General features: G+C 40.3%; 1 protein-coding gene across 2 annotated transcripts; it reads left to right on the top strand.

Annotated features, from left to right (window-relative positions):
• The first annotated feature begins 519 nt into the window (after window positions 1–519).
• LOC124121596 (deoxynucleoside triphosphate triphosphohydrolase SAMHD1-like) lies at window positions 520–24,523 on the top strand. 2 transcript variants are annotated; one of them, XM_048391920.1, is made up of 19 exons: window positions 520–632; window positions 6,093–6,229; window positions 6,577–6,709; window positions 7,695–7,713; window positions 9,020–9,038; window positions 11,989–12,149; window positions 12,315–12,424; window positions 12,580–12,650; window positions 13,210–13,347; window positions 13,924–13,983; window positions 14,956–15,132; window positions 16,331–16,422; window positions 16,588–16,644; window positions 17,384–17,505; window positions 19,378–19,478; window positions 19,756–19,836; window positions 20,529–20,633; window positions 22,632–22,754; window positions 22,919–24,523. In XM_048391920.1, exons 3-19 carry the CDS (start codon window positions 6,589–6,591, stop codon window positions 22,970–22,972), a joined length of 1,611 nt encoding a protein of 536 aa, XP_048247877.1. In that variant the 5' UTR covers window positions 520–632; window positions 6,093–6,229; window positions 6,577–6,588; the 3' UTR covers window positions 22,973–24,523. The 2 variants fall into 2 exon arrangements, with proteins under 2 accessions (XP_048247877.1, XP_048247876.1); XM_048391919.1 differs by lacking the exon at window positions 520–632 and having other exon boundaries at window positions 3,397–6,229.
• The last annotated feature ends 691 nt before the right edge of the window (window positions 24,524–25,214 follow it).

Raw genomic sequence — 25,214 nt, 5'->3', positions numbered from 1 at the left:
TCTGCACAATGTGCGCCCAGTCTCTACAACTGCCGATGAACTACGCACAGCTGCTCTGGATGTGTGCAGGAGGATCCCTAGGGTCTTCACAAATCGTCTGATCCACTTAATGTACAGGAGATGTGTTGCAGTGATCAATGCTAATGGTGGTCACACCAGGGATTGACTCACATTTTGGGTATTGACCCGAAACTGTGTAAGCCCTTATCATTTGAAAAAAACAATTATGTCATCTGCCTTTTAATCCATAAAACTGTCTCCAGTCAAATATTTGTCAATCTTGCTCTATTAGTATTTCTTGCCTTTACTGTTGAAAATAAATAACATGTATACTGCATACTCGACTTGCGTTTCTTATGCGTGTGAATATGTTTTCTGTGTTTGTTTAGAGGTAGTTATGTTGAATAGGCATGACATGAAGTGCTCATATCGCTCAGTACACTGAGACGTGCGTCTTATCGGTGCACTGACATGGTTACACTTACATGTATCTACACTGCACAGTTATTTGATTCGATCAGTGGCTCCCCACAGTGGCCTTTGTGTTTGTTGTTTGTCAAGTTTAAACATGTTTAAATTGGTGTACACAAAGTTATACGGTCTGCATTTCTCTATGAGAACGCTTGTTTCAGGTAAGACATTTATGATATACGATCTATGACTTGTTTGGCATTGCTATCCGTATATATGTCTCAGCGGGAACAGATTGTTAAGCATCCGTTTCTCTCAGGAGTGTACACTACTTTAATGTGGACCTACTTAAATGTTAGATATATAAATATATACGTGGTGAACAGCTGAAGTGAAAACAGGGCGGGGTAGTTGATCTACGTATAGACACGGGTATCGGAACATATGTACACCCTACATCCTTCAGTGCCGTGAGATCATTCATATAAAGGTCACATGGTGAGATACATCAGCGAAGTCAACAAATAAAAGAGACAAAACCCTTTCCATATTCATAAGAAATCTCTGCTAAACTCAAATCCTTGCGACATTGGGTCAGATACCATTAATGAATATGTTGATTAGTAATAGACAATCTAGGTTTTGAATGTAAACTGTTTTAACATTCCAATACAAGCAGCAAATCTCCGACACACACACGGACTATTCGCCTCGGAGTCTGAGTGAGGTATTCATGTTAAACTGCGGAGTGATATCTCAGTGGGCTAGCACGAAAATATCGGCTTTTGTCCGGACAAGTACCAGCAGTCACACACACACGTGCATGCACGTCCACATCGATAAATAAGTGCAATATTCACTTCACCTCCCCTCAATGCACGCATCACAACATGGCGTCACGTTTTTCCCTAAATACGTGAACACCCTTGAACACACAAACTTTACCTGTTATCAGATCTGGGTTATGAGACCCGCATATCCAGCAAACCTTTTGCACTATACAAATACATCCTCCAACCCTCCCAGTCTACACCGTCAGCCTACTCAGTCTATACAAATACAAACTATAAATAGTACATACCCAACCTGTTATCTCTACAGCTTTCAATATGCAGTCTACACTACATAAAATTTATTGCATTAAGCGACGGTTCAGTGTAGATATCAAACTGGAGAAGGAATGCATGATATGTTGTGACAAGCAGCAGATTAACATAAACAGCAACAGGTAATAGATGGGGTGCTCCGGGTTTCTCAACATTCCTTAAAACAAGATAGACACAATTTTAGGGATAACAACTTCTTTATTACTGTGAAAAGCGACGTTTCGGTATAGATCATATAGTTGCTCGACAACGGTATAAGGATCTATACCGAAACGTCCCTTTTTACAGTATTAAAGAAGTTGTTATCCATACAATTGTGTCTATCTTGTCATCCGTCAACTTCTAAGTAATGCCTATCAAACAATTTCTTAAAACAACAAACCCAGACAGGCGTAGAACAATAGAGGGATTAGTTTGGGTGCACTATTGGCCAGGTAGACAGACAGACAATTGTTTATAAACGTACAACGTACTTCTGTACAACATACTACATACATATATACATAGAACATAGATAAAAGTGCAGAACCCCTCAATATGAGTTATGAGAAACGAGGTCACATAAAAATAAATACAAGTAGAATATATAAGTGGTAAAATATATCACGAAGGTAAGTCTAAGCATAACAGGCATTGGTAGGGGTGCTGGTGGGTGAGTCAAGTTCACCCACGTGCCAGATTGAACCGTGTTCAGCAATTTGCACTTATGCCAGGCTCTTATAATAATGGTTTTTTTTAATTTCCGCAAATGTATTTGGTGAAATGCTCAGAGGTTTGGACTGCAGACTGAGTATAGCCGTAGCGAAAGTGTTAAACTACTGATCAGAAGAGCTGCTGCCTTGCCATTGGTTCCTCTAGCCCACATAGTTGATGTTTGGCTCAACGCACTCAACGCCGCCCCTCTCCATGATGCCAGAGTTCTCCGATTTACTAACTATGTGACTGAAGTTTGGGTGGAGGGCGATCATGGACGAAGCACCTGGAATCACCACGACACCGTCGGCCCAAGAACGACGAACCACGTAGAGGGCTGGCACTTCAAGCTCACCTCCATCATGGGCAGTCCCCACCCCAACATCTACAGAATTATTGACTTTTTAAAGACAGAACAAGCCTACACCGGTGCCCATATGCTGCAGCTTGTAGGTGGGGGTATGCTTAGACCCAGGAGATCTACGTATCGACATCTTGAGACCAGACTTGATGCAAAACAGAGATATACACAGTTGTATATTCACAAGTTCATCTGTCTTGATCCACAGTTTGCCTCCAGATGCTACATATTATACTGTCACACAGCCGGCTCTTTCTGATGGCAAGCACCCCTTGCATCTTGACCGCGAGTTACGCCCTCACGTCGCTTGACGGCGAGCTGTGTCCATACGTCTTGCCACGAGTCCCGTGCCGGTCCACGCTACGAGTCCCTGACACGACACAACCAATTACACACTACTTACAGTGTCTGATACCATTCATGTTACAACCATGAATAGGTTAACATACATAATGGAGCAACTTACATACGGTAGGCTGACATAATGCGTACAGTCAGTATAATCAATAAAAGTATAACACTCACGCCACCAAAGCTAGGGACATCACACAAACCTAACAAAGACACACAGTCCAGACACATGGTCCAACCTGGTCAACGTTTCTTCAGTGACTGCCCAGAATTAAGATTCAAATTGCCAAATTGCATGATGGTTATATGTACAAAGCATGTGTAGCGGCCATCAAATTTTTCGTGAGTTCCGTGATGGGATTTGAACCACGGACCTTCTGATCTGAGGTCGGACGCCTTGTCCACATGACCAAAGAGGTTAAACCCCACCAACAAGCTGACAAGGTAAGGATGTCATCTGGAAGATGACTCCACGCCCTGCTACATATACCCACCAGAAGGCACGTCCCTGGCCGCATAGTAGGCTACTGAGGCTTATTTTGCTTAAATGTAATATGAACGTGCTCAGTCCCACGTTGGGCGCCATATTTGAAGCCGGGGTGGTGTATTTGATCGGGCTCAGGCTGTTGGAGAACACAGCCACAGGCAGATGATAATTATGCTTTTATAAAATGACGGAAATAACCTGAAGAATAGATCATATCCTTCCTCCTCAACAGCAGCACATGAAGTCAGATACATTGAGAATAACAGGTATTAATATTAAATATAGTACAAACCCATTTTGTAACCATAATACAACTAGTAGTCATTTAACATTAAAATTATATAATACTTGAAAAAGCACATGGGATAAAATGGACCATGCGGTTAATTATTTTACAAATTAGTTCTATAATATTGATTTAGTAATTTAATATTACTTTCAATGATATTTTATATGTTATTCAATTTAATTCAGTACCCTAATATGAATATTAATTTCTGACGGAGGCAGATGAAAACAAAATGAACAGTGTCCATTCCATACCTGAAGAAAAGAACAACCCTTATCCACAACAGCAGACATATGAAATGAGGATGAAGTCAGGTATGGAAGGAAGCTACCTGTAGAGAACCAGCGTGGCCAATTAGAAGATAGATTGCATTTAGCATCAAAGGAAGCGCTTAATGCAAGATGTAATTAGACCCTACAGGTGTGAAAAAACGTCGAGGTTGAAGAGATTCCCAGAGATTGAGAATACAAGTGTCAAGTACTTTAAAGAGTTATTTACTGACCACGACAAACAATGAACAAAAAGATGATTATGATGATGATGTATGAATAATGATGTAGATAGCAATGCACCCCCCGTTTGGGAAATGGTGCCCTCACCTTACACAGCTGATAACAGACGACCAGCCAAGGAAAGGAGCAGGATAATGAATGGTTGCCGAAGGTTGAACCTGAGAAAGCAATAAAATGTGCTCAAACCATATATACAAGGGACTAAATAGAGAACTATACCCAAGCCATCTTCTGTTTCACCACCCACTGACCATCAGCCATCCACTTTGGTTTCTGGTATGACCTGCCAGGCCTCGTAACCACTGGTGGGGTGACCGAAAATGAATCTGGGCCAACAGGTGCAGAAGTAGAAGGGTTGAAAGGCACCCGGGAAGTTGAAGATGATGGCGTCGTCGAAGATGGAACACCAGATAATTGAGCTGGTGGTGACCTTGGAAACGAAGGAGTTTCAAAATGCTGACCCAATGGAGAACCCCCAGGCACTGGAGATAAAGAAATTGTCACATCCATGTCGGTTGTAGAAATCTCCAAAGTGGTGTTAGAGGTATCACCAGGTACAGCGGAAGCTCCTAGAGAAGGCTGAGGGCTCCGAGGTTTTGGAATTGGACGGCCATCCAAAGCAATTGGAAGAAGTAAATAGCGGTGCAGTACACGATGCTCCCTGGTGCCTTCCTTGCAGATTTGAAACACGGGAACATTGTAAGTCAGCTGTGACTCTGCCACATAGAAATGTTCCTCCCTTCGGTCGGCAAGCTTTTGTTTCCCAAGAATGTTGACGTTGCGGACTAACACGACATCACCTACCTTGACAGTAGCACCACAGGCTTTATAAGTCTTCCCCTGTTTGGCGCGGGTCGGGTCCAGATTTTGAGAAACTGCATATAAGATAGCGATGAAGTGGTGGCAAGAGACGTGCCAAAGGCAACATCAACAGAAAGTCTAGGATGTCTGCCAAACATGAGGAATAATGGGCATGAACCCAAAAGACAAGGTACAGTTATAGGCATGGACCACATGAGCAATATAGTCCTTCCAACGGGCCTTTTCCTGAGCATCCCAAGAAGTGTTCGGTTAAACTTATCACATAACCCGTTCCCAATGGGGTGATAGGGAGTTGTCCTGCATCCCAAGAATTGCAAGAGCATACTTGGTGAAGTGGTCAGTAACGGCCAGAACATTTGAGTAACTTCCAGATGAAGGTTCCAGACTGAGATAGTCGACACACACCATTTCCATGCTCAGTGAGAGGTCAGTCTGATTAGCGGTTTTCCGAAGAATGCACCTCTGGCAGCTATGAATGTGGTTCTCGACATCTCCCATCATTCCTGGCCAATAAAAAGTCGTCTCAAGAAGACATCATGATGATGAGAAATGAAGGATTCTTGTTGCTGCTGTGGAACAATGAGCTGAAAGTAGGGATGATCACCTGATGTAGTCTGTTTCCTTTAAAGGTGATTGTTAGTGATGGGAAGAGCATCCCACTGCCCGAGGATTGAAGCTGTGTCACGATCCAATGACTTAAGAGACTCCTTTGATTGACGCTGATCTTTGCAGAGAAGGTCCTCAAATCATGCAGTTAGAGGGGTCCACCTGCTGACAAGAAAGCTTATCTGCTGATCAGTCCCAACATTGGTAGACTCGAAATCGTCAACCGCTAAAACACAGTTCAATACCTCGTGTCAAAGTGAGAACGTCTCTACAACACCAGATGACTGCTGACTGTTGCAAACCGCAGACGCATACCTCTTTCCATTCTTTAGCCAGGGTGAACTCAAGATATAGCTCTAATTTTAATAGAGCCTGGGCTGCTGTTCTTTGGATGGCTGCACCAGTGGTGTTATTTCTAGCTCGTTTTTATTCATGTACTGCAATACTGTTTTAGGTATACATCTGTCACTAGGAAGCCATTTTTAGCGTGACGTCGTCCCCTAGGCGATTGACATTGGTCAATCAGAACACTCGAACCAAAAAGGTCTAATCATAAGTGGCTGTTTTCTTCTGCATCAACTCTGAACATTCGTAAGTTAATTTGCATTCATTCTAGCTTATTCCTTCTGGCGTTTATTTGGCCCATTGTATTACCATTTGACTGTAAACTTAAAACCGTGTGTTTAAATAAAAATGTAATGATTAATCAGGAGAACTGTGGGTCATTTACTGATTTCACAACTTTGTACTGTGCAAACCGACTTTATGTTAACATTGTAACAGAACACTTTCGTTGTTCATAATAAAATGTACACTATACCAACCACAATGTCCTCAAACCACCTTTTATCACACACTAAACATAATACAATATACAGAATAAATGTTCACAATAAAATGTACCATACCATCTGTACATTGTTGCAATGTCATTTCAGATATTTGCAAACATGCATATGTCTACGAATCAACCTGAGGCAGGAGATAAACGGAAGGTAGAAATTGTAGAAGGAGGTGACCAAGGGGCTTTCTCCACAAAGCAAAGTCGGCTCAAGAATGGGGATCAATCTGGTAAGTCGTATATTTAAACTGAACCAAAAGTTCTAAGTTTGAACGTGACGATTGTAACATTGTTCCCTTAAAACAGAATAACCGAATGTATGTGCATTCTTAAAGTTGTAGGGGCGGTGGGGTAGCCTAGTGGTTAAAGCGTTCGCTCGTCACGCTGAAGACCCGGGTTCGATTCCCCACATTGGTACAATGTGTGAAGCCCATTTCTGGTGTCCCCCGCTGTGATATTGCTGGAATATTGCTAAAAGCGGCATAAAACCATACTCACTCACTCACTCTTAAAGTTGCTACATTCAAGGCACTCAAGGCCTTAGATAAGCTGTCAAAAATGTATTCTCTTGTTTGTTCCATGTCCTTGTGACGGGCACCACCGGTGTGGCAGGAGACACTCACCTTTTCGCGAACACCTGGTTCATGCATAGGATATAGTCAAAATAGTACAATGGATTGTGAATCGTATTATTTCGTGTGATCTTGGAAAGGATTTTGTCACTTTATTTTGTAAATAATTTGACAGGTAATGTCAACCAGAGATAAGTTCTTTTTTTTGTTTTGACCATGAATGGTACAAGTTCAGAATAATCTCCCTCTGCCACATGCTCTCGTGGGAGCCACCCAGGTCCTACAGCATGGGTCGTTGCTTCTGCTATTGATCAATGGTTTGTCTTGTGCAAAAACGATTGTTTACACATTGCTGTGATGTAGCTAGAATACTGCTGTATAATGTTCACTCTCTCTGTGGGAAAATACTTCTGCAGTAAGATGGATCTGTCCGTGTAAGTCTGTAATTTAAGTCGACTTATAGACATGGTGAAGGCTACAAGGCTAAAACTGTCATCGTTTTGCAAAATAGATATTTGCCATTTCAGTTAAGATCAAGAGTTTTCAAGTTTGATGTTGATAAAATAAACGACTGTGTGATAGGAACGACATTTGGTTACATCTACTTAGAGGAATCGATATATTTTGCTATTATTACTTTCAGGTACCTCAAGTGGCCCAGTGTGAGTATTTCATGCATGTCTTTGCTAATGTGTTTAGTGAAAAAAAATAGTTCAATGTAACATTTAACCAAAGTGCCTTCTTTACAATAATGCATAGCGCTTTTGTACAAACATTATGCATTCATTTTCTGTGACACTTATCTGTTGTATACTGTCAAAGTACGTACGAAGACACCTTATAAATTTTCATTCGAAGTCGTACCGTCATCCATTGGGGATTAAATGAGTAAGTAATAGTAAATGCACGAGTTTTTGAAAGGCATTTAGAAGTGATACACATAAGGAAGAGAATTTATGGATGTCAACTCCTTTATCATTAGGAACACAGCGTTTCGGATCATATGCTCACTCCTTCATCAGGTGAATGAATGCTTACTTACTTACTTACTTTGGAGATTTAACGTGCGCTTTCCGACTGATGCGTATTTCGCACACGGGCCCGGCCAGGCCATTTAATGTGTTTCCGAAAGGGGTGAAGGTGGTCTGTGCAACCCAAGAGGGGGCTTTAGCGGTTGCTTATATATAATTTTTGAATTTTGAGATTTGGAATAGATGCCAATTGGGTTGGGGAGGAGAACTAAGGGAGCTGGGTATGGTGGATGTTTGTTTGTTTATGTGATTTTGATTAGGTAGGTTATTATGTTTTTAGATGCGTTTTATTAGTTCCGTTTTGATTAAGAATACGCCTAAGGCCTTGCAGTTTTCTAGTTTATTTTGTGGGTTTAGTATTGCTTCTAAAGTGAGAGCCCTGTTTAGATTGAGGGTGGTTTGTAATGCGGTTCGATGTGTTAGGTAGTGTGTGCAGAATGAATGCTATGACGCTGAGAGTAATAAGATAACAAAAGTGGGAACTTAACAAGGGAAGTCAACAGATAACTGGCGCTTATAGGTGATTAGCAATAGACAACACTTTATAGTAATTAGCGCTGATGGAAGCCAGGACTTAAATTATCACTGATTAGTAATTGGCAATGGGCAAACGAGAGGCCGGGGTGTAATTGGCACTTAGAGGTAAAACAATAGAAAGGGATATGGGCAAATGGATGCCAGCTAGATAATAAGCACAGACAAAGAAAGACTAAAGCAATAAGTCCCAAGCACGAGGCAGATAGTTTCCCTACTCACAGTTCATGGCTGGGTGGTGTCTCCTGATGCCAATGGCTTCTTGTAGCTTTCTTTGTCGCAAGTTATTGTTGTTGGAGTAATGTTGTGTTCCTAATAATAAAGAAGTTGACATCCATAAATTCTCTTCGTCAGTAAATGCACGGATATATATCATACATATGTGAATGTTTTCATTCTGCAGACAAGATTCCAGTTCAAAGGTAGGCATCGTTACCTCTGGCAGAGTACCCCAATTGCACTATCGACTCTGCTTTATGTAGAGATTTCTATCGGCTATGGAAATGGTTTTGTCGCTTTATTTACACTCTTCAAAAAAAAGAAACGCAAAGGTAGATTTTTAGAAATTTACTGTACCTAATAAAGTCGATATATTTAATAGCACAGATACAAATATGAAATTTTGGAGCTCAATAGTCACATGTTGCCGTTGTACAAAGGCATTGAAAACTGTTCATTGTCATGTCACAAAAGGCCACAAGGTTGCGCTCCCCGGGCAGCAATCACGGATCTGCATCTCCTCGGCATTGACTGGATAAGTTTACGAATTCTGTCCTGCGAATCCCGCGCCATTCTGCTTGTAACGCGTTGGCCAGTTGTGTGAATGTCTGCGAGATCTGGATATCTCAACGGCCAGGGAAAGCCGTTGATGTTGGCATTATGCAGGTAGTCTACCGTGACACGAACTGTGTGCGGTGGAGCCTTGTCCTGGCGGTCTCCTCCCATTAGTAAGACAGCCCAGTTGTGAGACACCTTAAAACAACAATGTCATACCTGGTTGCACATGATAATCAGGTAATTAACCCCTATCATGAAAATGGACTTGTCTTATTATAGACAAAAGAAATGACTCAAGATGCTTGATACCCTCTTTTACATTATTTCATTCAACATTTTAATTCATCCATCCCTTAAATCCATTGTGTTAACATATTCGCCACTTAGAGTTCAGTTAAAGTTAATATCACAGTTCACATCGAGATTGTCACACTGACACAACCTTAATCCATCTTCAGAAGTTTGCCAACAGCATCCACGAACTGGAGTGGTGTCTTGACACCCTGGGATAGCTGATCCTTCAGTCTGGAAAGTCGATTGTCAATCTCCTTGTACACACACTTTCTTGCTGGTGGAGCTGCACCTAGGTCTAAGTGAGATAGCTTGGTCTTCTCAGATTTCTCAATCTTCTTGATGATCTCGATGAACCTGTAGAGATTAGGATGACGATGATTCAGTGATGCAGTGAGGCGACTGCGGAAACCCTCCAGGTTGTTGTTGGGCCTTGGGCCGAATGTCTGGTGATGGTTCCACAGCAAAAGAGGGAATCTGGCTTCATAATCCACCCAGTTTGTGACTATGTAGTCGTTGAATTCGTCAGCATTCGGTACATCGGGAGACTGGTTCATGGAGTCAATCCATGCATCCTGAACCTGTTGAAGAGGCAGCAGAGGCAAGGCAGCAGCTCGTCGGATCCACTGGAAGAAACACCCCGAAACACGCCGACTGAGCTGAAGGAGGGAAATATAGCTGCAGCCTCCGGATCATGTCTCAAGACCTCGTCGTTGTAGAGGGCTGGCATGGGAGTGGTTGGTTCTTCTCTTGCTCTCTTCCTTAAGCTGCCAAGTAACTGGATTCTGCTGGTGTCTTCTGGTGGGTGGTTGTGTACAGTGAAATTTCTAACAAAATTTCCAACTGTTGTACATTTGCCAATGCAGGTCTTAACGGTACATCGCCAATGAGTACCAGTTTGTCTTACTTTGTTCTTGTAGTGGAGATATCCCTGAAAGAGAACCTGGAGAGTACCTCTTTGACTGCTAATGAACTCAACCTGCGGCAAACCTGCCATGATTGTGCATGAATTGTTCACAGACTAGGGGGAATTTATATGTGTAATAAGTAAGTTTTAACAAAACATGCATCTCAACTTTTTGAGTAAGCTCCTACAAGCTCCTAACTCATTTATTTCCTGAGAACATTCAAACAGAATTAATGGCCTACTATTATTAATTCATCCGCTAATCATGGGCTGTGACCATTGTTAAGTGGGTAGACTGGCTGTGTTTGTTTAATTAATCCCACCTACTCCACTGTCTTACAATGGGTGTCTCACTAATGGGATGTAACCGTCCTGGCTACCGAAATTGTCGAATTCACGTAAACAATGTAGGGCAAAACGATCATTTTGACGTCGATAAACACGTTGTCTTCCATCTCGCCGGTGGAGAAGAAATCGTGATTTATCGCTAAGCCACACTCTTCTCCAGTTTCCCGAATTCCAAGGCTATTAGGTATAGCACCAACAGGGACGATAACTGGTCTACTGGGTCGGATTCGAGCCCCGCGAAGATGGTTCCTGACAGTCTTGTCCGATATCCTCCTCAAACCAGTGATGCGTCCTACAGTCTCCGTAGCTGCGATGACGTAGGCGGAACAGTCGAATGTAGCGATCCTGTGCAGGGGTGGTAACTCTTGGTTGGCCGGTACCCGGGCGGCTTGCAGCGGAATTGAACTGTGTATATCGGTTCCAAAGGCGGCAAATGGTGCTGTGGTGGACGTTGATTCTGCGATTCTCCTCTATTTGGATACGTCCTATGGCTATGTCCCGATTGGGAGCGCTTTGTCTCGGCATTTTCGAACTTGACAAATTATGCTTCCTTTTTATAGCCACTACCACGAATTACGAATGCCATATAACTTGCACGTGCATTTTGCTTTACTGTTTTCCTGCATGACATATTTGAACAAGTTTAAAAACAATGCCGTTTAAGACATTGCAAATCGACAATGGCTGCGTTTTGACGCACCGTTTGTCGAACATCGGGCAACCAACATTTTCCAATAACATATATCCAATTTATATACCGGATTTATTGTGTAGTCAGGTTTAGTGAACGACATACTACCAGTGCGTTTCTTTTATTTAAAGAGCATATGCCATTGAATATGCATGTGTATAGCTATTATATATAGATATATATTCCGGTGGAGGCGTAATGGACATATGCAATGATCTTTCGAGATTGCATTCGTGTGTTTTTATAACCATTTGCTGATATTGACAAAGTTTATAACGTTCAACGAACATTTTAAGGACATATACAATATATTGTTAAACCCAAGGAAGGACCTGATTCAACCTTATTTTATTCTTAGATCTTCCAAGACCCTGTTCACGGAACTATAACGGTGACGGGTTTGTGTGTGAAAATAATAGACACCCCGCAGTTTCAGAGGTTGAGGTATTTGAAGCAACTTGGAGGAGGTTACTTTGTATACCCGGGCGCAGCACACAACAGGTTTGAACACAGCATCGGGTAAGTTATATCGCAATGGCGATGTCAAAAATAGTGCCAATAAAACCCTTCCTTGAGCATATTCTGAGGACATGAATAACTTGCCGAACATAGCTTGTTAAAAGTTGTATTTTTTTCTGTAATTCTTAATACGCGTACCGATGTAAACTTTGTTTGTTACAACAGAACCTACTATCTGGCTGGAACATTTGCTCGGATTCTGCAACAGGAATATCCAGATTTGAAGGACGATGAAATCAAGTGCATTGAAATAGCAGGACTGTGCCACGATCTCGGTAATTAGTAGACTTTTTTTCAAAATCACAATACATTTTGATCTCGATACAGGCTATTTCAAAGAGGAAAGAAAGTTAAATAAACATTTCTATAGACAGAAATATACTGACACGACACGAATATGTGCACTAGATGTACGCTTTTGTTCTTTAAGGACACGGCCCATTCTCCCACGTCTTTGACAACTTCTTTATACCTCGTGTGGTGCCAGGCAGCAAGTGGAAGGTATATACACTTTATGTCCATAGGGGATGTCATTTCTGTCACGAGATGAAATGTAACAATTCCTGTACCAAACAGTAAACGTTAACAGCAGGCGTTGTTAAATAATCCTTATAATATTTGTAAAATTATGAAATTCAAAAGATCAGCACGCTTAAGTACAACATGACAAGTAAATGACAGTTTGGGATGTGGTGATACTCGACACCAAAGCATTCATCTTAATATAAGCTTAATTTTTTACACATTCTCATTGTACAATATATGTTTCAGTCATTTGATCAGATTCGCATTGATTGTGATATGTATTGTGTGAGCCACTTTTCGTAGGATATTAATTAAATGAACAAAGTGGCATTAAACTAAACACAATTACTCATATTGTGAGAAGAGTGGAAACATATTTGGGCAATGAAAACATGTTAATAAAGACAATAAAACTGTTAACAATGATAATTAAGTACGACAGTTATGGTTACAGTCTGTATGGGCACACATAACAGACAATGGTTATAGGGGAAAAAATTAAAGAAGTTGATTTCGTTTACTTCAATTGTTTCAGCATGAGGATGCATCAGTAATGATGTTGAAATATTTACGTGGAGAAAATATCGAAGTGAAGAAAGCCTTTGATGAGTTTGATAAAGATGGGACTCGTCTCGAGCTCATTAAGGATCTCATCCAAGGCGGGAAAGGAGAGTTAAGTATTTTTATATTCCATGGCGAGCTCGCACAAACTATGTTTCTTATTTTGTTACACTTTGTAGCTTCCCATGGGACTAGATACCTGTCTGTCAGACAAATGCAAGAATAGTGATATAGTAAGATAGAAAGTAGCTACCCATGGGACTAGATACCTGTCTGTCAGACAAATGCAAGAATAGTGATATAATAAAATAGAAAGCAAACATAAAGCAAACCATAGAGGTGAGTAAAATGGACAGCCTCTGTGGTCCATCGGATAGAGCATCTGCCTGGTGAGTGGAGGGTCGGCCCCGGCCCACGCTATGTCACAAGACGCTAAAAAATGGTATTTGTTGTTACCCTGCCTGGCGCTTAATGTTAAAGTGCGCATGGTATCTCAGTGGGCCACTATACAATCGGCATTAGTCTGGACTATAAGCATCCCACACAAACACGCACAGTTTGTCACCATGTTAGACCAATATCAACGATCCCGACGTCAAATCTCACCTCACCCTAAACATACTGATGTATAGAAGTGTACCATGTGTTTGCCACTTGTGAGCATCTTTTACAATGTTATATGTTACAGGATCATGTGAAAGATGAACGTGTGCTCGAAAAGAGGAAAACAAGGCCTTTTCTTTATGAAGTAAGTATTTCATACAACCGGCAATATTTAGGGAAATATAAGCAGTAATGGTTTGTTGATAATTAAATGAATAAATACTAAAATATGAAGTTACCAGGACATAAGCACATTTTCCGACATTGTTACCATCTTCAGATCTTTATTAAGTACAGTACAGGCCACAGGCCCTTTGTACAAAATGTATGGCATATTTATGGCAACAGTCACAATGATAAAATACGTGTTCTCACTTCTTTACTGTGATACAGATATTTAGCGATATTAATAATCAGCTTTGTGTTCTAGATAAAAGAATGTTAAACTTATGGACATTTGGGTGTAAATAATATTTTGAAGGAATATAGAGATGGCGTAGGTGGGTGTATGCAGGGCACACTAGCAGGAAATGAAACTCGTTTTCTATTAGGCCAACTTGACATAGTTTGCAAAATCTATTTTCGCGAGGGATATTAAGTTTTCTACCAGTTTCTGTTTCCAGCCAGTGTGCGCTGCATCTAAACCTTGACATACATGACCGGTATTTACTCACGGTTACACAATACAAATATTCTTTACACTTCAACGTTAATTTAAAATGAGAAAACAAGGACATTTTGGAGCTATTACATAAACTTCTATGCCATATTTGTTGCAAATTATCTTTAAAACGTTGAAATAACATCGAGGTAAACACCTGTACGTTACCGGGTGATTGTGATAACCAAACATGACCGAATCCGAGTGAAAATAACGTTGTTCTAATATCAGTAACCCAATTCTTCTTTCCTTGACTATCGTATAAATACATCATTTAATAGCACGTTTTAGGTAAGCGGATACCCGGCATACACATTAAACGTAGCCAATATTTAAAAGCTCTCATCATTGATGTGCAAAAAGGAATCACATTCACCCAATACATCTTGTCAAATCTCTCTGTGTTGGAAATCTAAGATATAAACATTAGTGTATAATACATGTTTTTATCACCAGATTGTCAACAACGCTAACACGGGAATTGACGTAGACAAGTGGGACTACTTTGCTCGCGACTGTCACATGATGGGCATGAAAAATAACTTCGACCACGAAAGGTACATGAAGCTGGCGCGTATAATCCTCGTCGAAGAAGAAGATGGCAAAGTGCCCCGGATCTGTGCAAGAGACAAGGTAATCCATCAATCTGCATTGGCTATAGCCTTAGTGTTGAGGGACTCATAACAGGTTACACCTTACACCAGTGTACATCGTCATATTATCGCCGACTACAATAGTTACATCATATTAGAATGGTTAACCTCTCGGCTTTGTGACTATTAACATCATATTAGAATGGTTAACCTCTCGGCTTTGTGACTATTAACATATTCATAAACAAGTCTCCCCTTGGTGCAACTGTCCTCATGAGTGGGCTCACCGCAGCTTTGCAGATTTCGAGACCGTACAAGTGATGGCTACAACACATCTGTCCCCATGAGTGGGCTCACCGCAGCTTTGCAGATTTCGAGACTGTACAAGTGATGGCTACAACACATCTGTCCCCATGAGTGGGCTCACCGCAGCTTTGCAGATTTCGAGACTGTACAAGTGATGGCTACAACACATCTGTCCCCATGAGTGGGCTCACCGCAGCTTTGCAGATTTCGAGACTGTACAAGTGATAGATACAACACATCTGTCCCCATGAGTGGGCTCACCGCAGCTTTGCAGATTTCGAGACTCTACAAGTGATGGCTACAACACATCTGTCCCCATGAGTGGGCTCACCGCAGCTTTGCAGATTTCGAGACTGTACAAGTGATGGATACAACACATCTGTCATGACGCTTTAGAACGGGATATGTACAAGTGATGGATACAACACATCTGTCATGACGCTTTAGAACGGGATATGTACAAGTGATGGATACAACACATCTGTCATGACGCTTTAGAACGGGATATGTACAAGTGATGGATACAAAACATCTGTCATGAAGCTTTAGAACGGGATATGTACAAGTGATGGATACAAAACATCTGTCATGACGCTTTAGAACGGGATATGTACAAGTAATGGATACTAAACATCTGTCATAACGCTTTAGAACGGGATATGTACAAGTGATGGATACAAAACATCTGTCATGACGCTCTAGAATGGGATATGTACAAGTGATGGATACAAAACATCTGTCATGACGCTTTAGAACGGAATATGTACAAGTGATGGATACAAAACATCTGTCATGACGCTTTAGAACTGGATATGTACAAATGATGGATACAAAACATCTGTCATGACGCTTTAGAACGGGACGGGACGCTTAAGCTGTGCAGGAGAACTAACAATGTGACCAGATTCAAGTTCCGTTTGTGTTGACTGCAGGAGGCCGACAACCTGTACGACATGTTTCACACCCGGCTGACGTTACACCGAAGAGCATACCATCACGAAGTTACCCGTGGAGTGGAACTCATGTATGTATAGTCACACATCTTCACATATTGACAAAACATGTGAAAAAACAATGCATGCACTCCAATAACTATCGTTTGTACAAGTAGCTCGTTCCTCATTAAAGGGGCAAACTTTACATTATAAATGGCACCCATACTTTGAACATGTTGCATGTCTATTTTCAGGATTGTTGATGCGCTCGTAAAAGCTAACGCAACTGTGCGGATATTAGGACAGAATCGGTAAATGGAGTTTATTGAATTTTTGTTATTGAATTTGGAGTTTCATATTGATTTTTTTTAAACATGACAATAAGGTGAGGTGAAATGAGTTTAATCTCTGAGTCCAAGATTATTGAATTTATATGGCGACGTGCATGCACGTGTGTGTGTGTGTGTATGTGTGTGTGTGTGGCTGCCTGTTTTAGTCCCGTCAGATGGCGATTTTATAGTGCTAGCCCACCGAGATACCTTGCCGCAGTATAACATGAATACCCAACTCAGACACTGACTGACGAGCCGACCAGTGCTTGTTTATCCCCTTTATGCCGAGCGTAAGACAGGGCAACAACAAGTACCAGAGACGAACCAGTCTCGATCTTCCACCAGAACAGATTCATTCCATTGGGCGTAGGAGGCTGAATAGCGGGGGAAATCATATGGAAGGATCACTGTTAATAAGAAATGTTTGTTGTCTAACGCCACACTCAACAATAGTCCACCTATAGGACGACGGTCTGTAAATAATCGAGTCTGGCCAGGCAATTCAGTGATTGACATCATGATCATCGAACACGCAATTGGGATACGATGACATGCATCAACCAAGTCAGCGAGCCTCTCCACCGGATCCCGTCATTTGACTCTGCATGATTAGTGAATGCGCATGTGCTTACAAACTCTAATTTGGATATAATTCAACTTATAAATTATTAAATATACAACGATACAAATGCTTTGTAATTTTCTAGTTTTGTTTCAGTTACCGAAAAATATCTGAATGTATCGAGGACATGGAGGCCTACTCCAAGCTAAATGACAGCATCCTACAACTGGTGGAGCTTCCCATAACACTGGGGACGAGTCCCCAAGAAACTGACTCTGGTGAATATAATGTTTCAGTGTCGTTACTAGATTAAATGAACGTCAAATCTTTCCTTTGTCACATGTACACACAACACAAAATAATCATGTAGTATCCAATCACAGATTGATAATGTTATATTAATACTCGCCCGTTAGAGGAATTACTACTGCTTAATAACAATAAGACTTATTACATACTGGTTAATACCAAAGCGCGTGCTTTTTACAGTGGGAACTATTTTCCTTAATACTGTAAAATAAAAAAGTTGTTATCCATACAATTGTTTCTACCTTGTCATTCGTCAACTTCTAAGTAATGCCTATCAAACAATTTGGAACTGTTTTCATTGACAAATATTGAAAACACTTAACATCCCTGGGCTTATTCAATGGCATTGCGCGACGAGATTATTCATCACCAAGAGGAGCTTATGCAAACACAATCACCACAGAAACCGTTGCTAGGCCGACGACACGTTTCGGTGGTGTATCTTACAACAATTTATGATGGTGTATTGTGACGTGTTTGTTAATTGTTTGGTGCAGGGCCCTGTTCCACAAAGCGATCTTAGCACGACAGCCGAAGGTCCGTGTTAAAATATGGGAGTTACGATAACCTTAGTGATATGATAGCTTTGTGGAATGGGACACTGAATTCTAAAGTATAATATAATATTAAATAATGTGTCAACCTCTAATTTGTTTAATTTATTTTCTCATGCTCAAATAAAATAAGCTAGATTATTGCTAGATGTCTGCATATATACTCACGACCATACCATTTAAAAAAGTTATAAACGGAAAATTCGCAAGTAATAAGTAAAACACTAGACTCGCTCTCGTATAATACCAGTTGTATGAAACTCGTGAATACTTCTGCTAGTCAAATACGAGAACTATACACTTGTTAAATAAATTGGTATTCGTGGGAACTTGTTAAGTATTATATATTGATTAAAATATTGACATTGACGTATAAACATTTCGTGGCCTCTTGCCATTGCTTTGTGTAATGTAGGATTTCAACACGTGGATGGAAAGTATCATGAATAGGAAGACAAAAAACCAGTTACACACTGATAACTGCATCTGTTTTAGAGAAGGCATCTAAACATTTGCCAGGGGTGAAATATACATAGAATGGTACACTTATATAAAGGTCATGTCACAAAATGATCAAACATGAAATGTACATATGGAGATGGCTGCCCTTAATATTTAACTGTTCAGGAATGAGCTGTAGATTAAGAGTATGGTCTGATCGTCCTTAAGATGCCGTGCCTGAAGCTCAAGTGGAGGCTTCCGTTGAACGTTATGGCCCACATCCGTGTTATAATTGAGCATATCGTGTTATAATTGAGTATATAGTGTTATAATTGAGTATATAGTGTTATAATTGAGTATATTGTGTTATAATTGAGTATATAGTGTTATAATTGAGCATATCGTGTTATTATTGAGTATATAGTGTTATAATTGAGCATATCGTTTTATTATTGAGTATATAGTGTTATAATTGAGTATATAGTGTTATAATTGAGCATATCGTGTTATAATTGAGTATATAGTGTTATAATTGAGCCTATCTTGTTATTATTGAGTATATAGTGTTATAATTGAGCATATCGTGTTATTATTGAGTATATAGTGTTATAATTGAGCATATCGTGTTATTATTGAGTATATAGTGTTATAATTGAGCATATTGTGTTATAATTGAGTATATCGTGTCATGATTGAGTATATAGTGTTATAATTGAGCATATTGTGATATAATTGAGCATATCGTGTTATAGAGATTACTACACGAGTGTCTGTCAGATACCATTTATCTTACAACAAGTTGTTTCAAAACGTATCTAACGAGCGAACGCTATGGATCATTTCCAGGCACACTTGAAGCAAGAGAAATCATCGGAAGAATCTGGAAAAGAGATTTGTATAAGTGTGTTGGCCAATACAATCTGTCTGCTGCGGACCCCTTTACACAAGTATGATGCTAGTTTTGTATCGCGGTTATCTCACAAATTTAATTGATGAGCAAAGGCCATGGTTTTACAGAGTGGTTCACTTCACAGCGAAATATCAAATCATTGTTAACTTATTGCGGACCTCAAATAAGCGAGCATTAGTTTTGTGTGACGAAAATCCAGTGAAGATTTATAACGTTCATTCCCCATTTGTAGCAATTCATTGAAGCACATTTACTTGTTCATGTACTTTGGTGTAATTTGAGTGAACTGGTACAACACAATATTTTACTTTCAGGATGACATTCCAGGTATTAAAGAACAAATTCTTCATGCTGAAAAAGAAACAACCTTTGATGGAGAACAGTTTGACATCATTGTAGGTACAACTTACTTTACCAAGTTCGAAATAGTTGAAATAGTCTGTCTGTTACGGTCATGTCTTTGTTTTTGTTTGTTTTGTTTTTGTATTTTCGCTTCCTGAGTGTATGCCAGTTTTTGTCAAACTGTTTTCCAGTTTTAATTTCTTAAATAAAAAGGAAGCACTTTTTGGTATCTGTGAAGTCTTGATGTTGTCTCCACTTGATTTTTGTTGATATCTGCCGAGATAAGATGGCCAAACATGGTGTTTGTGTATGGTGCAGAAAATAATGATATAATGTTGCGTATTAACTAACATGTTTTTGCTGTCTCTGCCAAGTCTCTCGAATATTGTTAATGTCTGTACTGGTTCTTGTTTCCCTGAAGCTTTCACTTAATAAGTCACTGACATTTGACATACTTTCTGGCATTCGCAGATAGCTTATACATGTTTCTGCCATTTGCTTTAAGTACAAGTATGTTCTTTTGACTTTTTTGTTACGGTTTGGATTATCAAGAATCCAGCATTTTGTATTCAGTCATTCGTTGTTTCTTTGTTTTCATAATCACATCATATGTTTGGGGACAATGGGTAAGTTGAATTGGCAAGAGGAACACGTAATATAAAGTGACCATTCTTGCAGATTTTGGCACATCAAGAAACAGATGCATCCCATATTATATACGGTTCCAAATTGGTTTATTTTGTAGCTGAAGTCTTTCGATTATGGACAGAAAAAAGATGATCCAATAACAAAAGTTTGGTTTTATAACAAATCAAACCCTGAAAAGGCTTTCACCCAGCCAGAAGCACAGGTATGCTAATGTAACCCATGAATCCATCAATGAATAGGAACTGAAATGATAGTGATGAAATGATAGTGAGTGTGTATTACGATAAATGTCTGCAAATTAAATTTTGGGCGTGTAAATCAACCATGTTGGACTTTACATGCACGACACCTTGATGGCAAACTGTTGATTAAAGTGCGCATGGTTGCCTTTGGCATTACCCGCCCACCGCCTGAAGAGCTGCTTGAAGCTGGGAAACGTTGACGGGTGCTGGGTCTCCGCTGCATTACCCGCCCACCGCCTGAAGAGCTACTTGAAGCTGGGAAACGTTGACGGGTGCTTGGTCTCCGCTGCATTCTCCGCCCACCGCCCGAAGAGCTGCTTGAAGCTGGGAAACGTTGACGGGTGCTGGGTCTCCGCTGCATTACCCGCCCACCGCCTGAAGAGCTGCTTGAAGCTGGGAAACGTTGACGGGTGCTTGGTCTCCGCTGCATTCTCCGCCCACCACCTGAAGAGCTGCTTGAAGCTGGGAAACGTTGACGGGTGCTGGGTCTCCGCTGCATTCTCCGCCCACCGCCTGAAGAGCTGCTTGAAGCTGGGAAACGTTGACGGGTGCTTGGTCTCCGCTGCATTCTCCGCCCACCGCCTGAAGAGCTGCTTGAAGCTGGGAAACGTTGACGGGTGCTGGGTCTCCGCTGCATTACCCGCCCACCGCCTGAAGAGCTGCTTGAAGCTGGGAAACGTTGACGGGTGCTTGGTCTCCGCTGCATTCTCCGCCCACCGCCTGAAGAGCTGCTTGAAGCTGGGAAACGTTGACGGGTGATGGGTCTCCGCTGCATTACCCGCCCAGCGCCTGAAGAGCTGCTTGAAGCTGGGAAACGTTGACGGGTGCTTGGTCTCCGCTACATTCTCCGCCCACCGCCGGAAGAGCTGCTTGAAGCTGGGAAACGTTGACGGGTGCTGGGTCTCCGCTGCATTACCCGCCCACCGCCTGAAGAGCTGCTTGGAGCTGGGAAACGTTGACGGGTGCTGGGTCTCCGCTGCATTCTCCGCCCATGAACATCCCACAGATGCTCTATTGGGAATATGGCAAGGGACTTAGCAGGGTAATCCATTGTCCGTATGCTGTATCGTAGAATAAAATCGGTGACGATGTGGTCTGTCATTGTCGCCTTGCAAAATTTGTGTCGATTATTCAAGTGACTTTAACGAGGACGCAACATTTTATCAACATATCAATGGACAGTCACATGTCTTTTCACGGTCATTAAATCAGTTCGCCTGTCAATTGGCATACCGCTCATCACCATAACACTACCAACCCATACCGAACATGATCAAGACGTGTAGCCGTGGCATACCTCTCGCCGCTACTTCGCCAACAACGTTTTATATCATCTTTGAATTGGAGACAAAACCTTGATTCTTCTCTTCAGTTTATCTGCTCATTGGGATACTGTATCGGATCCATTTTAAGGATGCGCTTAGCTCAACTGCATTACCATTTGGCAGTTTCAAGATAGGTGCATGCACTTTTGCTTCTGTGTGTACATGCATCGCGTGCTGTTCATGCATAATGTAAAATTTCATTGTGACTAGATGTTGTGTTCAGATGGAACGCCGCGGTATTGTAAATATAAACCTCAACGATAGCTACATTCAGATCGTTAGAATATATATATATATTATGTATATAATAAAAAAAGTATCCTAAAATGCCATTATTTGTAGCTTTGACCAGACTGGAACACTTAAAGTATGTGCATTTTAGATTCAAGTAAAAAAGAACTACAGAGGGTAAATTGTTTACAAGAATAAAGGATGTGTTTGTTATTTAATACATTTAAGTTCCAAATAAATTCTTAAATGTTCAATCCTGTGTTTTGGGCCTGTCTGTGTTTCCAATTATGATAATTTCTGATGATATGCGATCAGCGATTTAATTATTCAAACAATTATTTATAGTAAACTATCAAATAGGCATACAACCTTGTTGATGGAATATTTATATTTATTTTTGAGAAATCATGGATGCTTCCAAAAAGATTTCAAGAGCGTGAAATTGCTATCTATTCCAAAAAGAAGGAGTTCGAGGAAGATATTGCCAAACGTTTCAGGCTCTGGTCTAATGCACGAAAAGAAAAGGTAAATTTGGCTGAACATTCTATATTATTCATATGTTTACATATTTAGAACCAATGTGCTATATCCATGGATACTGTGAACATGTCTTATATTTTAAGTTTTTGCTATGTAATATAGAATGGTGAATATGTCCACTTTAACTATGTAATCTTTTGTTTGAGCAGTTCCCGGAGATTAAGGAACAGATGACACAGATGCCAGAAGCCTCGAACCAGTGAAATGGGAATGCCCTCACAATACAGAAGCCGTGTGACGGTGATAACCGAAGGCCTTCAAAGGCTTAGTGCTATTTAATGTGTAACATTCAATCTTCATTTCTTATCATACTAGATTTTATTCATGGCTGGTGCCTTAATGGTGATAGATATGTAATAGTTGGTTGACATCTGCATGCTGATTAACTCTCTGCCACTGACCACATTCCACTGAAGGAAACGGATCTGTTTCATTGTGTGTTTGAACTCAAACATGTTCTTTACATCCTTCGTTTTGTGCCCTATTTTGGATTCACATCTTTCTTGGTAAATACATGTACATTTATTAAGAAACATTATTTCCTTTCTTACTTACGCTTTTTTTATCAACGTTCCAAGTAACATATTAAATGAAGCAGATAGTTTCATGTAATTGAAACTTTAATTAAGAAATAAGCGACTCGTGGGGGTTGTTTATCGTACAATAAAATACTGGGGGCGGAGAATAAACCATGGGGGGCTTCGCCTCATGGTTTATTCTCCCCCCAGTGTTTTATTGTACGTTAAACAACTCCCACGGGTCGCTTATTTCTTATATGAAATATCAACATCATGTACAGCATATTTAAGGATGACGATAAAATGTACAAACTTAAAAAAATATTTACCTGTATTTCAATAGTGATGGCGTGGTCCAACATAAGACGTCATCAATTTGCGAGCACATGTTGGTATCTCCAGAAATGATGTCATGGTAGAAGAATGTTTCATCGTAAAATTAAATACACTTCGTTCTTTATTGTTCTTTGCGATTTATCGCTTTGCTACATGTATGCTATATTCTGCTATAAATGTATATTCGATCTTTCTAAAAGAAACGATAAAATGAAAATAGTTCTGCCACTTTAATTATTTGATGATACACACAAACACACATATGCTTTCGTTACTTCATATCTCGTATATCCAGTCAAACCACAACTTTATATTATTTGTTCTCCCATGTTGATGCTCTGATGAGTCCTTTGTAACATTCTGATTATATTACCAAGCTGCTTTATAAACATATACTGTCTGCTATAGCTAAGGAAAAAAGCAATACAAACAACTACCTTATACGAGAACTCAAAGTATTTGACTACAATGCGCTGTGGTTTCACAGCAGCATATGCATTTAGACACAGCACAAATATATGCAGTGACCTGGCAATCCCATACATGCACACGAGTATTTTGTCAATGTACCTTTCAATATAATATGTTTAATGTCGGATGATCAATGTTGTATGTTTAATGCAGAAGTGCATGCCTTAAATGTAAACACCAGGTCCATTAAAGAAATACAGCAAGTTGACATTTATACATCAGAGACTAAAGCTCTGTCAGGATATAGGACACTGCAATAAAGTGACACAGCCCTTTCCATACCCAACACAAATCGCTGCCTGAAGCAGAGTCGATTGTACGATTCCGACTATACCACGAGCATGTGTTTATGAATCACTATCAAATAGTAAAGATACAAGGGGCTCGCGAAAAGGTGAGCGTATCCTGCCCCACCGGTGGCACTATCACAAACACACGCAAAGGCCAGTAAATTGTTCACCTGAAACAAACAGGGGAACACATGGCACAAGTCAAAATAGGGAATTACATTGGACATAATTTGTGTCACTGATGTGTCACTTTTGGAAATGTCCTCCACATGTCTACCATAACACTTCTTGAAAGCTTTACTGAGGCCTTGAATGTTGTAACCTTGATCGAACAACTTCTGAGAAAGAGTCGTATAACGCTATTTGAAATCTTGGTAGAAGGAGCATGCTCGATTGTATCTCAAAAGTTGTGAAATGTAAACACCAAAGGTTTGAGCTCCTTGAATATTGAAGGGAAAGTTAACTATTGGAAAGCTGAAGTCATCCCTCTTGTCAATCAGTTTTGTGGAGAGTGTTTTGTGAACCAAAAACTTGCACTCGCGAAATCATAGCAAACCAGGAAAAACTGCAGGTCTTGGTGAATTAGTTAAAATTAATTTACTCATCACCATTATATATTGTTATTGTTTCTTTGTAATATATTTGCAACATGCGACCTCTAGTAAAATTGATATCGAAAGGGATATATCTAGATAGGTTGTTGGCTCATTTATACAATGTGTGAAGCCCATGTCTGGACGTATTGCTAAACAAATGAGAATGAAAGCGCAATTGATAGGTAAAATACGTTTGCTACAATTGTTTTTAATTTAGTGATTTTCAAATTAAGT

This window comes from Haliotis rufescens, unplaced genomic scaffold, assembly GCF_023055435.1.
Source record: "Haliotis rufescens isolate VD_foot unplaced genomic scaffold, xgHalRufe1.0.p SCAF_102, whole genome shotgun sequence".
NCBI classification, from domain to species: Eukaryota; Metazoa; Mollusca; class Gastropoda; order Lepetellida; family Haliotidae; genus Haliotis; species Haliotis rufescens.
This window is presented reverse-complemented; position numbering and strand designations above follow the sequence as displayed.